Source organism: Ammospiza nelsoni, chromosome 5 (assembly GCF_027579445.1).
Source record: "Ammospiza nelsoni isolate bAmmNel1 chromosome 5, bAmmNel1.pri, whole genome shotgun sequence".
In the NCBI taxonomy this organism is placed as follows: Eukaryota; Metazoa; Chordata; class Aves; order Passeriformes; family Passerellidae; genus Ammospiza; species Ammospiza nelsoni.
The window spans coordinates 71588278-71605366 of NC_080637.1; the positions used below are offsets into that span (position 1 = coordinate 71588278).

A 17089-nucleotide genomic window follows, 5' to 3' on the forward strand; every position below is an offset into this window, starting at 1 on the left:
TTTCAGATCTGTGTATTCAGATGAAAAAAATACATATCAACTTCTTTTGTCTTTGGCCTAACAATTTACTGATTGGGCTTTTTATGCCCATTATTTTGTATATGTGTCTCCTCATAAACCCTCTGCTCTTAGGAAGAACATAAGGAAAAATAGTCTAATTTCATATTGCTGTAGACCATAGGTAGAAAGACTACTTTTCCACACTGAAGTTTTGAGATTTTTGTGAAAGGAACCACAGTTTTGTGTATGACAAACACGCACAACCTGGATCCCAGCTGGGTACAAAGACAAATCCACAGGTTGTACTAATGGTGCTGCTTCTTTCTCTTTTCCCTGCCAACTCCTTTGTTTATGTATTTCATACAAAAAGGAAGCCAAAGTTTATGGCAAGATTTACCTCCTGATATCCTCATTTTGGCATCTATGGAAAGATAGTGTTGGGGCAGGGAAACAAATTTGTCATGTAGTTATCTTCTAATTTGTATTAAAACCACCTCTAACTGGTTGGCCTTCTCGTGTGGCTCCTGCTTGTTATTTCTCAGTGGCACAGCCTATCACTTTGCTAAATGTAAATTGTTCTTGGCTAGTTTTTTCAAAGTAATTTGACAACCTGGTTTGATTTTGCTTTAACATAATCTAGACATTGTTTCCCTGTAGTGGGACAAAGGCATTCTGAAGAAACTATTATACAGAATTTCCTAGCAATTTTCCCCTCTCTTACAGTACCTATCATATTTTGCTTAACTATAGCAATCTTCCCAGGTTCAAATGTTCTACTTAGCTGTGTTTAGGGTTTACATGAACTGTATGGATTTCATGCATTAGATGAGACCTTGCTTAGAATACTAATGCTATGTGCTTTAAAATAATGCTGTGAGTCCCAATTTGGTTTTGATTGCAATAAACTGGAGGCAAACGTGCAAACCTTTGCTAATTTAAGTTGATTTTACCTTTATCGTTTTGCATATTATATGATCTAGAGCCACACAAACAAAAGCTTGTTTGGACTTACTACGCTTTCCTTTTCAGAAAACAGAATTCTTTTTAATTAAAAACACTTTAAAAAAAATCAGTATGTGTAATTGCTAACACCTGCTATGTGTTACTAACAGATGTTTCTTACTTACCTAAGGGAACTGTTATAATTACACTGTACGCTTATTGGAATGGCATTTAACCAAGATAGTTTAGGAACTTTAGGTGGTGACTTTGTGTTCTTTCATTCATCTTTCCTTTAAAAAATGTTAAAAAAAATTAGCTGAATAACCAGGCCTCCAGCTCATATTCACCAAACTTCCAGCTCATATACACCAAAGTCTGTTCAGCACAATGGAACTCTGGGTGTTCAGCCTCTCCTTGGTAACCCTGTGTTCTTTCATTCATCTTTCCTTAAAAAAATGTAAAAAATAGCTGAACAACCAGGCCTCCAGCTCATATTCACCAAACTGAATTCAGCACAATGGAAATCTGGATGTTCAGCCTCTCCTTGGTAACTCTGAGCATCACAGAGGAGTTTGGATTTGCTGCTCCAAGCTTTGCCCTGGAGCCCGTCTTTGCAATCCTGGGGTGGGGTGGATACAAGCCATGTTAACAATGGGGTTTGAGGGAGGCAGACTTGCTGACTGACCTGAGCAGCCCACCTAATCTCTCTGTTTCTGCGCTCTTTGCTGTGAAATGCTGGCAGTGTGGCCTCTTCACAATAATCATTAGGGTTGGAAAGGACCTCTGAGGTCATTGAGTCAAACCATTAACTCAGCACTGCCCAGCCCACCACTGAACCACATCCTGGACACCACATCCACAAACACCTCCAGGGATGGTGCACAGCTTCTTCCAGTGCTTGACAACCCATTTCTTGGTAAAAGAATGTTTCCAATCCAAACCTCCTTTGTCCCAACTCAAGGCCATTTCCTCTTGTCCTGTTTGCCGCTTGGGAGAAGAGACCGACATCCATGGAGGAGGGAGGCCCAAATCATGGGTGTTTTCCCAGGGTTTTGAGATTTTTTTGTTGGATTAGAGGTCTGCAGGACTAGCTCTGGGTGTTGTCCTGTCACCAGGGCCGTGCAGTGAAGGTTTTGAGGGGAAGGGAGAGAAAGGGCTGCCCCCATGAATGCTGCAGAGCTCCGCATTCCCGCACCTTCCGACTCTGCTGCCGAGCAAGACGCTCCGTGCTCTCCCTCTGCATCTTCATTTATGAAACTAATCACACAATTACCTGCAGGCATGTGTTAAATATGACACTGGTCTCTGCAAAATAATGGGCCAATTGCAAACAATGAATAAAGAGAGGCAGCTCCATTTATAACCGCTGTTTCAACAGAGCTGTGTTGTAATCAAAGTGATCTGAGGGTGACTCATTAATTAATTGATGTTCTTTTTTATTATGTGCTATTGAGTTAATGAGTAATTTGTGCTAGATAACTCTCTGAACACACTGATTACGTGAGATATTTTCTGGGGCTTTCATATCAATGACATGCTGAATAGGTGGAAGATGGTATTTGCTTATGTATACTCATTATTAGCAGGTTCAGGATGAATATAAATCAGCAGAAGGGCATTTTAAAAGGTATTAGATACATGCAGCTCTTACTTTAATGCTTTAAACAGATACTCTTCAGCTTTTAATGCCTTAAATAGTATTAAAATCACTTCCTTTATAATACTTCTATCAGCCACAATTGGCAGCTTTTAGAAAGGTGCCTACACAAAGGGTTTTTACTGGGAGCATGTTTGTGCTAATGGCCTATTACCTTGCACATATTGTATTTTGGTTTCCTTTTGCAAGGTACTGAGCAGTAAACAGGTTTGGACTGCATCATTGGCCTGAAGTAGGAGGAATGTGTTAAGTGAATATGTGATTGGCTTTTTTTGATCTAAAGTGGTATTTAAAGGAATAAAAACACTGTTCTTATATACAGTACACACTTTGCTTTGTATAGTTTGACTTGTTAAAGCTTTTGCTTTATTGAAACCACAACATCTCCAATGCCATAGGAGTTTTTTATTCATTGAACAACAAATGGCTAAATTGATAATTTAGTCTGACAACAGCAGCACAGTGGAAGCTTTCAGAAAAATCAGCTAAATGTATAAAATTATACCCAGCAATCACTACAGACCTTCATTTTTGACAAGATTTGTTCTAGGTACAGATGACTGTAAACTACCTACTGCTGAGAAAATTATAAGAAGCTGCTGCATATTACGTTGAAAAAAGCCTTTAAAGTACTTTAAAATCTGTACAGTCGAAACCTTGCCACAGTCCCTGTTTGTTTCTTTTTCCCAGTCTCCCTTCTTACTGACCACTTTTCAATTTATCTTCCCCAAGTCATTTTTTGTGTAGGCAATTAGGAACATTTGAGGGATTGCTGGATGATTTTCCTTTATTTACATTATGTGAGCAAAAAATTTGAACATTTTGGGAGGATAGGAAAACATGAAATCGTGCTTAAAAAAACAAACACCAAACAACCCAGAAGATAGAAAACCACAATCATGAAATAGATCAACTTTTAGCCCTGGTCACAGTTTCTGCCAAATCCAGGCTGCCTTGATCCATCACCAGTTGTGGCAGATAACAGACACAGCAGGTTACAGTTGTCAGAGGAGCTTTTTACAGTTGAAAATCAAGGTTTGATAATTTTTACTTTTCCACATGGCTCGAAACCAGCCATCCACAGTAGATTAAAAAAAAAATAAAAATATTGGTGCTATTATTATTTCTGTCTGGCTAAACTTCACGATGCGTGCAGATGAAGATGGGAGGCACAAGTGGAAGCATTCCTGCCTGGCAAATACACTGAGGCAGGGTCACTGTAAGGTGGTTTGCTGGATGCAGACAGCTTGCTGACACACACAGTGATGGAGAAGGGGAACCAAGGCAGATAACAAAAAGCAACCCAAAGGAATGGTCTAGACCTTTGTCAAAATGATCACTAAAGTGGCCTGGCAGATAATCTCTCTCCACTATTAACTTTTCATGATATACTTTATTGGAGTTGTAAATGTTTCCATTAAATAGTTCAACTCTCAGCCATTATTTTAACAGCCAGGCAAGAAGGAAGTTTGAAATACAGGAAAATGTGTGATTGATCTTTGACCTACATCAAATCTAAATTTATTCTGTTTCCTTTACATACAAATTTTAGATAGGTATGTGAATGAGATAGATGAGCATAAAGTGCTCAAAGCAATTCCATACCATTGTGCACTGCAAACATATCCATATTTCTTTATCTTTGCATGAATTATTGACAGAATGGTGAGACTATTTTTTTTTTTCCTCCCTAGCAGGACCACCTTCCTCTTCCACACTTTGAGCCTAGGTCACAAAATGCACATATGAGCAATGGAGCATGCAGTAATGAGCCACTCTTTTCCCATTTCCCTCTCTTCATTTGCTCCATAAAGAGCTGAGCAGTGGCACTTTGTGGGAATGAGAGATTCCTTGAGCATTTACAGCACTGTTAGTGTTTAGTTGCCATCATCCCCAGCCAAGCCAAGCCTTCTTTAGGCTGAGCTGGTGTTGGTGCTTTCCTGCCTCAGATCTGTGGTTGCCTCCTGGGAATGCTCTGCTCCTCCCAGGGTGTCCCAACATCCCAACATTGTAATATTCACGTGGCTCTTGGTTTTCTGAAGAGCCAAAAATGCTTTACAAAAGCACTGTATCCATCAGCCCTATGAGACATATAGGGACAACTGAGGCACAGAGAAGTGGAGTGACTTGCCCAAGCTCACAGGGAGTCAGAGTCAAGGACCTTTCTTTCTTATTTCTGATTTCTATGTGCTCAGCAGCCTAGTGCTGGAAAGCAGAAGAGAGATCTTCCCCATTTCTAATGGAAAGACTCCAGAGGGGCTGGAGGAGAGCATTGAAATTTTCAAAAGAAGAGAATATGATCCTTCCCTTTCTGTCCATCCTGACCTTCATGGAGAGGACAGCTTGTTTATTGCTCTGAAGTGGGTCTGTGAGAGCCTAATGGTGCCTCTGACACCAGCTGCTTCGTTATCCCAAAGACATTAAGGGACTGGGGAAGGGAGTGCAAGAGACACTTGTGCTCAAGGTTAGGAAGGAAGATAGTCCACAAAAGAGGGCTAAATTTAATTTGAAAAACTATGTGGAGCTATTTCTTCTAATTAACAAGAACAGCCCGAGGAGCTGTTGCGTTTCTTTCTGGTCCTGTATGAGTCAGAGTCAAGTTTTGTGAGCCATGCTTATTTTCAATAGAGTTCACAGCCAGGAAAAAAAAAAAAAAACAAAAATACGCTGTAACAACAGTCATTAAAACTAAATATCTATTTCTAAGTCAAGCCACTGTGCAGCGTGCTCTTACCATACACTTAAGGAATTTCCCCACTGCATTACAAGGCTTCTTTGACCATCCCCAGCAAAAACATGCTGAAACTGCAACAGGACAGGAAGAGCAGGGAAGGACAGCAGTCAACTTGAGCAGAGTCATGGGTTCATACTCAAAATAAAAACAAGAGCTTAGCTTCATAAAAACACAGGGTATATAGTGGGTTTCTTGTTGGCTTTTTTTCCCCCCTTCTTAATACTGTTTTGTTTGTTTGTTTGTTTTTAATACAGGTTGTTTTCCCAGTGAGCTAGATTACAGTGGCAAACAGACAAGACATAAATATGCATTGAACAACTTTTTAAACATTCATCCTGCTTTCCTTTGCCAAACACCTGTAAGCTCTGTCAGGGGCGTGAGCACTTAGGGACGTCCTGCTGATGCAATAGCTTCATGGCTTCAAAAACAGAGGTCCACCTCTCCCAGAAAAAGAACTGATTGCCAACAGGAGCTGTCAGCAGCGATCCCACCTCTGTCAAAAGGATTTTAATTGCCAGTATTGATGGGACAAACCTGTAGGATGTTGGCATGGGCAGCAAGGTACCTGTGCAGTCGAGTGTGGTAGCTCTTGCTCGCTATTGCAAAGTTTTGTCCCATCCACATCAGCATTTAAATTGCCTTCAGCATTCACGGAGGTGGGTAATTAGCAACCAGTCACTCTCCCAGTGTCAGCTCAGGGTCGTTTCCTTAATGTAAATAGACCCTCAGAGGGGGTGTTTACAGTGCCTTCTACTTTCACTTTTTTTCTTTTTTTTTCCAGGGTTTGTTGAGGACGTAGCCCCAGAAAACATATTAGGGTTAAGCCCTGATTAAAAAAAAAATAAAAAATTCAAAAATTAAAAATAAAAGAAAAAGGGAAAGAGAGAGAGGGAGATGAGGGAGAAAGAGACCCCTCAAATTTTAAGACTTCTTTAAAATGCATATCAAGTAAAATCTTCTCCCTTTCCTCCCCCCCAAATTAATGATTTCAGAAAAATAACATATATATTTATACATATATATGTATATATATATATAAAATAAGAAACCCAGAGGCACCGGTTTGCATTAGGGCTTAATTTTTTCCAGCTAAATTAGAAATCAAATTCAGGCATTTGGAATGCCTAAGGGGCACAAAAGCAGCACCCAAAATCATTAACTTTTGCACCTTTTATAATATAGCTCAAACCAGTCAGATTTGCTTTTCAAAATTTTGTAGTAAAATAAAAGTGCTCTTTGAGGAAAATCCATGCAATTAAACAGCAGATGCTTAACCCCTGAAAAATAGAGGCTTATAAGAGAAGTGCTGATAGACCCTTAACCATAGCATCATTAGCAGCAGGTGCTGCTAGTTATTAGTTTTCTAAATAGTTTTAATGTAAACAGTATTCTTAAGCTCTAAATGTAGCATAATGGTTGGGATTTGCTCTTTAATGCTTTTTACTAGAAAGATACAGCTCATTTAAAATAGCTGGTAGATACAGAAAGCATAAATATACAGTAAGTTTAGACACTGATTGTACTAAATGCAACAATACAAAGAAGCAAACAGGAACACAAATGGTAACACAATAAAACTGTATTACATTTGTGCTTCAAATATTACAATACATTATGTACAATAGTCCAAAATAAACATCTCATGCCAAATGACACAAAAAGAAACAAAAAAAAAAAAAACCCAAACAAACTGAAAATCCCAAGAGCAAGCAGAAAGAATCCAGCTGTATATACAGTACCTTTTTAAATTAACATTCAACTCTGAACTGGAGCAATTTTCACTACATACAGATGCAGTCCGCCTTTTATTTCACGCAACCATTCTGTCTCCCTAAATCTATGCTATTCAGTAGGTTCCTGTGTCATTTCTTATATACATGTTGAGCAAAAAAGATAAAAGAAAGTAGTGCTTTTTATTCTCAAAGATGTGGCATCCGATCAGCGGACCTGGGGTGCATAACCTTCTTTCATTAAACCCTCCTCATAGTCTGTCTGGCACAGAATCATGTTGTTCTTCAGGAAAAACTTGTCTCCAACACAAAATCTGAAATTGAAATAATAAAGAGAAGAGAAAAAGAGAGTTTGAGGGTGAATGGTGGGATATGGTCTTACAGGTTGAGGGTTGTAGAGCAAGTGCTGGCTGGACAGCGCCCAGATGTGCATGTGGGAAAGGCCAGCAGAGGAATTGTCCTGGTGCCACAATTAATTGTGTGCTTTCAGCAAAATCTGGTGCATTCAGGCACTTTTGCTTGCCCAGCCAAAGACCTCATTCAAAGCCCAGTGCGGGCTGTGGGAGTCCTGGATCAGGTCACTGGCACACAGCTAAAAACACAATAAATATCCCAGGCTGCTGAGTGGAGTGAAAAGTAGATGTCCTGTAAACCAGAAGGAAGACAAAATACAGCAAAGCATGCAGTGGAAAGCTTGTCTGAGATATCTTGTGTTTGTCTTGTGTCCTTGTAAGAACTTCTTGTTATAATAATCTAGTGAAATATACAGTTGGCTATTTCACTAGATTTGATTTTAGTTGGTGATTCTGAGAACTGCTTTAGCAGACACACAACTTGCTGTAAAGTATATGTAAACCAGAGACACACAGGCATGCAGGAAACAAAAACCCTTTTTCCTTTTTTTTCTGTAGGATTTGATTATAAATTTAGTTACTCAGCTAACTACTCTCTCATGGTATCAGTGCACCTACCTTGTTATGGTATTACGTGCATCAGAACCATCTGATTGCTGCAAAACACCACTGAGAGATTGCATTTGCCTCTCTCTGATGAGCAGGACAATCACACAATGTTAATGCTCCTGCCTGGCTGACTTCAAACTTCGATTAAACTAGGATTTCCCAGCTAAAAAATATATGCTTGAATTTAAGAGGGCTCTTCCCTGACACACCCTGCAGTCCTTCTTCCCCTTGACAAAGCCACTCTTCTGGAAGATGCTTAGGGAGAAGTGAATGGGGCCAGTGCAGAGAAAAAGTTTCCCTAGTGACTGCCTTGGCAGGGTTACATGGCTTTGTTTGTAGTGAACTCTCCAGCTATGAAATATATTGGGAGGCACTGCTTGCCTTATTCCAATTAAAATGAAAGAAAGTAACCTAAATGAACCCCCTAACACTGATGTGAATAAATGAAACCAGCTAATTATGGATCTCAGTACACGAGGTATTGTTTAATGTGTAAGGGATTATAATGTCCTTTTTTTATATAATTTCCAAATGGTGACATCTTGGACACAATTAGGGTCAGATATAAATGCTTGTGTTGTTTACGGTAGATTTAACAGCAGAGCAGCTCTGGGAATAGCTGGATATGTATTTAATTGTAACAATTTAACCTTCAAATAGTGGTGCCTGCTCGAGTTGACCCAATAAAACTCCATAAATGACACAGGCTGACCCCTGATAGTGGTCTGTCTTTATCAGATAGTCAATTTCTAATGATGTTCGAGCAAAAATCTTGGTGAATTGTTACAGATTAAATTGTGTATGGAAAGTAGTCCTTTAATGTTTTGTGAAGTTGGAGGTTTAAATGAGTAGCAGTTGGACTGATTTACATTTGTGAAGATTGGAATGCTAGACAAACAGTGAACCCATTTATTTTCCAACTGGGTAGCTTTGGAAATTTATCCTTATGCTAGCTAAATAGATAGAGGGAAAATAGTGTAATAAAAAAGTGGATTGAAAAGAATTAGCTCTGCTCTTAAAGGAAAATTGGTTTGTTTATTTGTGGACTTTTTTTTTTTTTTTTCTGTGGGATTACTGCCTGCTGCTGATGATGATTGAAAATAGAGATTATGGGAGGATTCTGAAATCTTTAAGTTATTTATGGTTAACACTCTTTTACAGAATGTAGAGGTCCCTATTATTCTTCCCACCCCAATCCTGGTATACTAGGCTACTAACAACACAAAATTATTTTGAGTAGCTATGTTGAAATACACAATTCATACATAATTTGTGTGGTTTTTTTCTAGTTTCCATCTTTTGTATTTTTGTCCATTGACAGCAATGCTGAGAAAAATTCTTTTGTGCACCTTACAAGATTAGCTAAAAGAGTTGCAACCAGTGCCAACATGTAACATTTGTTTTTCCCAAAGAAGTCACATTAAAATCAACAAAAAACAAAGAAAATCCACCAGTGCATCAGTGGGAGATGAAACCAGCTCTGCACCCAGCAGAAAACACTGAACTGAGAATGCTGTTCAGCTGTGTGTATTCCTTTTGTTCCAGGGTAAGACAACTCAGCAAAGTAATTTTTTAAGGCATTTAGTAGATGAACAATGCACTGCTGAAGTGCAGTTCGCTTGCATGGCAATATTTAACACATGTGGCTCTGTGCAACATCGTTTGCATCCAAACCCTGGCTGAAGGATTTTTGTTCCCCAGCCCTCAGAGCAGCGACACAGTTTGAGTTAAACTGCAGGGGATACCCAGGAGTGTCAGGGTGCCTTTCCCAATACAAAGTGTCAATGCCTTTTATTTAGCAATGTTGATCTGAGGAGCCAGAAGTGCTTTACCTGTGTGTGTGCTGGCGTGTGACAGCTTTATGCACGAGTGGCATCAAACACACATGGTTCCACTTGTGCTCCAAGCGTGCAGCTGTCCTGGGGACAGACTGCCAGTGTCTGTCTGTCTGATAACCTGTGGGTTGGGGTCTGCCTGCATGGGAAAGCATCCTCTGGATGGTCCCCTGTGCCTCGGGGGAAACTTGTTGCTGGTGATGCTAAGGGTTCGCGTTCTGCAGCTGTTTTCATATTGCACAAGCTCGGTGACAAGCATATTTGGCTTGTGCAGGTCCCTGGGTGTTAAATGTGTGAATTGTGCACGCATTAGGTGACAAAGAGGTAAGCACCAGGTGAAAAACCTATAATCCTGGCGTGCTGGCTCCCAGGTGCAATGGGACAGGGCAAGTAAGCACATGAAGTATGAGGAATTCTGGCCATTCACATATTCAAACTTATTTGACTCTCAAAACCAGATTTAGCCTCTCCTGAAGTGAAAGAGCTGTAACCACTTCATATTGGGCTTGCACACTGCAAGATTTAAACCTGGCTCAGCTTTAAAATGGGAGGGTAAATTGAAGCCTAGCCTCCCACTAAGGTTGGAGCTTTTTTATGGAATTGGCACAGGATGTAAATCAGGGCACAATTTGGGCACACACATTGAATGGAGTGGAGGAGCATGTTAAGATGCCACTGTGCTGGGAGTATATAATTAGGCAAGATTATTACTCTTCTAGCAGGCAGATGGTAGTCTTCAGCCTTCCCTAAAACCCTCACCCAATTTTTTTTAATAGGCATGCAAGATGAAGAGGAAAGAATATACAATAGGCTGCATTAACATGCCAGATTGGACTGAGCAGCATAAATTGATAATAGTACTTTTGACACGACTGTGACATTAGTAGAATGACCATTATGATTAACCTACATCCTAGAGCCCCTGTCATATTTTACTCTGGCAAAAGGAAGGCCATTTATATTACAAAATGACCTCTGTTATCACCTTGTTTGGAAGGGAAGGTGTGCCTAGACTAATCACAAGAAGAATAAAACTTCTATTTTGAGAAGTAGCTCTTTCATTGTTCAGAACAGATATTTAAGGAGATCTCACTGCTGTCTGTCATCTTTTCTGATGCACAGGACACATGTCAAGGTACTGAAGACTACTTAAGAAAGCAAGAGAAATATTGCTGTGAAGGAAGATGCTTCATGTGTGCCTCCTCTGTTAATGCCAGATCTTTGTGGCCATGGAAAGAAATAAAATCTGGAAGCATTTACTTGGTTTCCTGAGGATTAAGACAGTTCAGATTTACCACACCCACACCCTGCCCCTCTGCTTTTTGCAATCAGTAACTTGGGCTCTCTTTTCCCCTTTCCCCTCTTTTTAAATGTTGAGCTTCCAGCAGAACTCACGTTAACGTTCACCTATGTGCATCACTGAGAGAACAAAGCCACTCTTTTACACCACAGATCATCAGTCCACACCTGTGGTTTATTAGTCCTGGGGTTCTGTCAAAATGTCCATTTCAAAGGCTGGAAAGTGGGAGCTGCGCCTGAGTTTGTACATTTTCACCAGAATACACAGACACAGAATCCCAGCTCAACTTCAAATGGCAAACCTCAACTGGGTATGCTTTTCATGCAGTGTTTTATAAAAAGGCGGGTATGGACAATATGTTAATTTGTATTCTAAATTTTGAGACAGACAATGAAGATAAGCAGTACTCAGGCCTTCAGAATTTATAAAATGACCACTCATGCAAAAATCTAATATTGGTGTTTGAAATAAGGATGTCCCTGGCATTGTATTCCCTGCTTGACAGAGAACAAAGGCAGCATTGTATGGGCATTTTACACTTTATATTGGAGGTAAGTGTTTACAGCTACATCAGGACAGCAATTTCGATGAGCGTGTAACCATTTTTAGCCCAGTTTCTATTAAAACAAAGGCAATTGCAGAGAGAAGGGTAGAGCAGGCGATTTAAACACCTCTCAGCCATAGCAGATGGGGGTTTTAAGCCCTACTCTGAGCTGACTTCAAACGGCAGAGAGAAAAAAATCACAGGAGCAGGGAACAAGGTGCTAAAGACGGCGGCAGAGTGAGAGGAAGGACACACAAACTCGGGAAGTGGGAAAGCCGGAGGCAGGCTGGCATCATCTCTGCAGTCAAAAGTGTCGAAAGTGTCAAAAAAGGCACAGCTGAGCCCACTTGCAAGATTTTCCACTCCGTTTTGTTAGTCACACACACGCAGCCTGACAAAGTGTGAAAGGCAGTGTCTGTTTACAAGTTTGTTTTTCCAGTGGTTTCCTTCCCCCACCCTTCCACCTTTAAATTTTCAGCAGAAATGAGGTGTATTGAGGTTACTGTCAACGTGGGGTGAAGGGCTTCTGAGGAGAAGCTAAATATGTTTACAGAGAAGAAAGGGGAGCACTCTCACACCATTAAGCTGTCACTAAGCTCTGCAGGTACTTAGGCGATGGAAAAACTTCAAATTAGGAGTAAGCTGGACAGAGACATGAGAGATAAGAGGATGCCAAAACCTTTAGGCTAGGAGCAGAGCTTAATATTCACAAAATTGCCACAGCTTTAAGCATCAGTATCAAGAAAAAAGTGGGGGAAATATCTCAGAAACTGTCTGGCTGGAGCAATTAGATCCTGGAGCTGAATAGGTTTATGAAAGGGAAAATAGGAGACAGTGCCTGTTTGACACCAGGGGACGAGGCTTAGTGGCTCAGGAGCTGTGTCCAGTCTGTCTTCCTGGAGCACAGGGTGTGAGACAATGCCTTTTTCTCCTCACTCTGAAAAAGTCACATTCAGGAGGCCAATAAAGGCACTGGCAATGTTGTGAGCTGGTTCAGAGCTGGAGTTCATGGCCTGAACAAAAGTCCCCTCAAGTGAAGGCAGCCTAATTACCATCCACAGCGAGGCGTGCACTGGATGGTGAGCTGTAGACACTCAGAAATAATAAAGCAAACAGTGGAGTTGTCCATAAAAGCAGAAAAATCACTGGATCATCACAAAGAGCACTGGGCAAAGTAGGGCAGGCATCTCTCTGGGCCAGGACCAACTCTTTAAAGGGTAGGAAAGTGAGGGTCAGTCAATAGCAGGAGCAAAGGATGGGCTGCCCCAAGGAGCAGCATGATGTGTGCTAATATAAATATTACCTAGCTTGAAAAGCAGGAGATGGAAGGGAGCAAGGGCCCAGAACATTAGAAAAAAATTCAGTGTTGGCAAAGCAGTGCAATCTGAAGAAACAATTCTGTATTCTCATGAACATTGCAGGAATTCTGTTAGGAAAGAGCCTGAATGGAGAAAATGAAAATGAAATGTGGAACCAGAGAGCACTACATACTCTGGAAAACTACTGTAGAGAAGGACCCAAAGGTTTTAAAATTTAATGGGGGAAGAAAATGTGCATTTGGGGAATAAGGCTAAACAAGTTCTGCAATAGGTGGTGAGCCTTGACACACCTATTGGTGATTTTTGGATATATTTGATCTGTTTGTGAAAAAAAAATGTTGTCTTCAATAAATAAATTGCATATTGGTGCAGTTAGTGGCTGGAGCAAAAGGAAAAAGGAAACCTACAACCCCTCAATAACATTTTTTTGTGTACAAAGGGGCAGCAGAAACTTTAAAAAGTTAAACTGAAGTCTTGTAAACACATCCTTACACAGAATCTGCTGTGTGGTTTTGATTAGCTTGAGGGGAGAAAGAGAAAATGATCCTAAAGGACAACAGAAACTATTAATGAAGCGGTGAGTGACAAAATTTTTTTCTGTTTAAAAGAGACCATAAAAAGGTTTCATAGCAGATCTGAAAATCCCCAAGATGCTGATGGGCCAGGTGTCTAACAATGTGGAGGTTTATTGTTATTCAAGTGACAAAAAACAGAAGATTTGAAGCTATTGTTGAGAGAATGCTTTGCCATAGGAACCACAGAAGAGCTATGCTGGAGCATCCATGAAATAGGATCTTTTCCTCAGAGGGCCACTAGTCCCAAATTGTGAGGAAGAAAGGAACCCTACAAGCAGTCTGCTTTATTAGGCTCCATGAGAGCTATTGCAATGGAATCAGGATTAGGGTCACTTCTGAGAATTTATGGAATTCTTTGAAACACCTGGAACCACTCCCTGTTTTCACTAGACGAACTACACTGTATTTCAGGTAAATCCGTTCTTTTGTTCTCAGTCTAAGACACCTGTAAGACTATTTCAGCAACCCTTTGCCCAAAATACATGCAAAGTAAAAATCAAATAAAAGATTAGATTGAAGTCTCAGGAATAAAAAGGCTGAGAATTATTAAATAACCCAGTTAAGCTCCATTTCAGAAGCATCTAACAGCACTTTTCCAGGGGGATCAGCAGCCCCAGGGAACACCACAATGTGTGTTAGCTGCAAAGTGAAATTGCACATTAGTTTGCAGTTGTAATGGTAAAAAGAGGAATATTAAAAATATGCATAACAGCTGTGGGTTTTTTTTTGGTTTTTTTTTTTTTTTTTGTTTTTTTGGGTGGTGGGGAATAAAAAGAAAGTTCACTTCCTCAGATCCAAGCGTGCTAACTATGATGAAAATCTTTTGCACTCCGGCTAACAAACATTGTCTGCTTTGCTTGACTGATGAAGATTAGCTGACTTCTTACATTAAAGAAGTTTGTCTTGTATGGGCTGAAGTGACAAGACAATAACTAAGTGCTAATTGTGCATAACCAACACTAAAGATATGCAGCCCCATTATGGCATGTAATAAATGAAGCGAAAAACAGAAATATATTAGGGGCTTTAATAATGATACCAGAAGTGTGGTTTGGAAAAAAAACAGGATGTGAAGGGTTTAGGAAACAAAACCCAGGACACTCTGTGTGTGTGTCTCTTAAACGGGTACTGTGGGAGCCTCTGCCTGCCTTGCTTAGCTTCTCAGTTCTGTGGCAAGACAAAATTGATATAGGACTTTAAATAGCATTAGAACCTATAATTACTTTGCATTATTATATAGTTTAAGCAGTGGTTATTACTTGCCTGGTATTTTAATTTCCCATGCAACATGATGAAAAAGGTCAATTTGGCTTTTTTTAAAGAGCGTAATTGTAGCGTGCTACACTTATTAGCAGCTGTACATTTTATGGTTCTTTAGGGATGTTTGATTTTTAAATGACTACAGTGTTCAAAAATAATACACTGCAGGACAAGGTGAGTTAGGAAAGCTTATTTAGAGCTGTGTCTAGCTTTGCCATGTCAGACTATTATCTTCCTAATTTTTCATTGCCTCCGTAAAAATGTATATCTTGCGTTTGTTCCCAACTGAAGGAAAAAAAAATGAATGCTATAAAACGCTAAATAGGATCATGTAATAACTGAAAACTAACTGAAAATAATAGGGACGTTAAGGGGTGGACATAATTGGCTCTCTCACTTCCTAGACCTCATAGAGGTCCCTGCTTTAATCTCTGGTGGAGTCAGAAATGGAGCTCCTGGTGAAATCTCCAGCTCCACTCGCAGTGTGGCTGGTACAAACTTGGCTCTATTCACCTCTGAGAAAATCAGATGTTACAATTTTACCATTTTTGACATTCGCTCTCCAACTGTGCCATATGGGTGATACTTCAGAACAGGGTGTCAGGTTTGGATCCCTGGGATTTTTATAACCTACGGTTTGGATATGGAAATAAAAATAGGACTGTAAGAGGGCCAATGCTGCTACAGAGGAAATGGTGGGAACAACATCTTTTAAATTTAAATGATTACAGCTCTGGCAACAGGAAGAAACAATGTGTACTTTAAAAGAAATACATGTGATAAAAATGAAGAATTAAAGTGAAATGAATGCAATAATGACAAATGGTACTGTTATGCTCTTCTGCAGAAAAGGATCTCAAAGACCTTTATAAATATTAATTAATTAAACCTGACAGACAGCCTTTTGAAGGAGAGGAAGTAACATTACTCTTTTTTATTGATGTGGGACTTGAGGCACAAAAAGTTTTCTGGCCAAGGTCATGGAAGATGTTCTGTATCAGTCCCAGGAACAGCATCCAGGTTTTACTCTCCATCTTGGGGTTCTATTGCTGGAAAGTGGATGTGTGCCCACACCAGTGCTAGCACTCAGCTTATGGAGCAGACCCAAGAAATTCTCTTACCTCTGATTACAAAGCTGGCATGCAAAACAGTCCAGGTGATAAACATTGTCCTTTGCTCTCATCACCATCTCAAAAGCAGGTATGAGCTTACTGCAGGCAGCACAGTTTCCTGTAACACCAAATAACCTGGAGATACAGAAAGAAAGAGATTCTTGATTCACTTTCTTTATTTTTATTTTTTTAACTATTTGCTATTATTTCCCCCCACAGCCTGGTCTTTGGCTGACTTCCCAGCACACCTCCTTTTGGAAAGGCTGGCCTTTGGTGCTTCAACTCTGCCCGATTTGCAGCACAAAGACACAGCCTTGCCGAAGAGAGCTTTATGACAGACTAATATTGCACCTATTGTGATGCTATATTTTTTTTCCTGCAGGTTATACTGACCTTTCTTGATAAAAGAAACATCTTGTTAAACTAAACAAAGAAACAGTAAACACATTAGGGACGTTACATAACTGTGCAGGCAGAGGTCAAGCTGTTTGCATAAGTGGGAAGAGTCTTCTTCTTAGATCCTGCCGTGCAGGAGAGAGCCACATAACCTTGGCTTTTGGTACTGCTTATTACTAAAACACACTCTAGCTAGAAAAGAAATAACACTTGTAAAAGCCAACATTCTTCGCATTTTTGACATCTAGTGCTAAAAGCTTTACCACTATTATTAAAAGAACATTTTATGAACAAGTCATTTAAATCGTCAGAAAGCATTAGTGGTTCATGCACCTTACAACCCTATACCGTAGTTATTGCTATGATTATGTTATTCAGGTAGCACATTAAAGTAAATGAGGCTGTAAACTATATATAGTCACATCAGGAGTAGAAGTATAAAATACTGTAAGAACAATATGAAATGCTGGTTTTGTCAGACATCTATATAATTTGCTTTTTAAATTCCCTTTGCTGAAGGTTTTTCAATACTTTTCAAGTGGGTGTATTACACACACACACAAAAAAAAAAAGCAACTCACCAAAAAAAACATCCCAACCAACATACGTACACATCCTTTTGTGACACAGAAGGATTATAATGAACAAGAAAAAACACGTTAGCTCTACGTGGCAGCAATCTTTGAAACTAAGTTTATTTAAACTACTTAATAGTTGTGATGG

The 17089-nt window shown here is 39.8% G+C and overlaps 1 protein-coding gene across 4 annotated transcripts in view; it reads right to left on the reverse strand.

The window, feature by feature from the left end:
- Positions 1 to 3368: 3368 nt before the first annotated feature.
- LMO3 (LIM domain only 3) overlaps positions 3369 to 17089 on the reverse strand; it is a 58868-nt gene continuing 45147 nt past the window's right edge. For all 4 annotated transcript variants that reach the window (XM_059472337.1, XM_059472336.1, XM_059472338.1 and 1 more), the window contains 2 exons: positions 15980 to 16105; positions 3369 to 7377 (listed from right to left, as the gene is read on the reverse strand). In XM_059472337.1, coding sequence (XP_059328320.1) covers positions 7272 to 7377; positions 15980 to 16105 — 232 coding nt within the window. In that variant the 3' untranslated portion in view covers positions 3369 to 7271. The remainder of the gene's footprint in view (positions 7378 to 15979; positions 16106 to 17089) is intronic.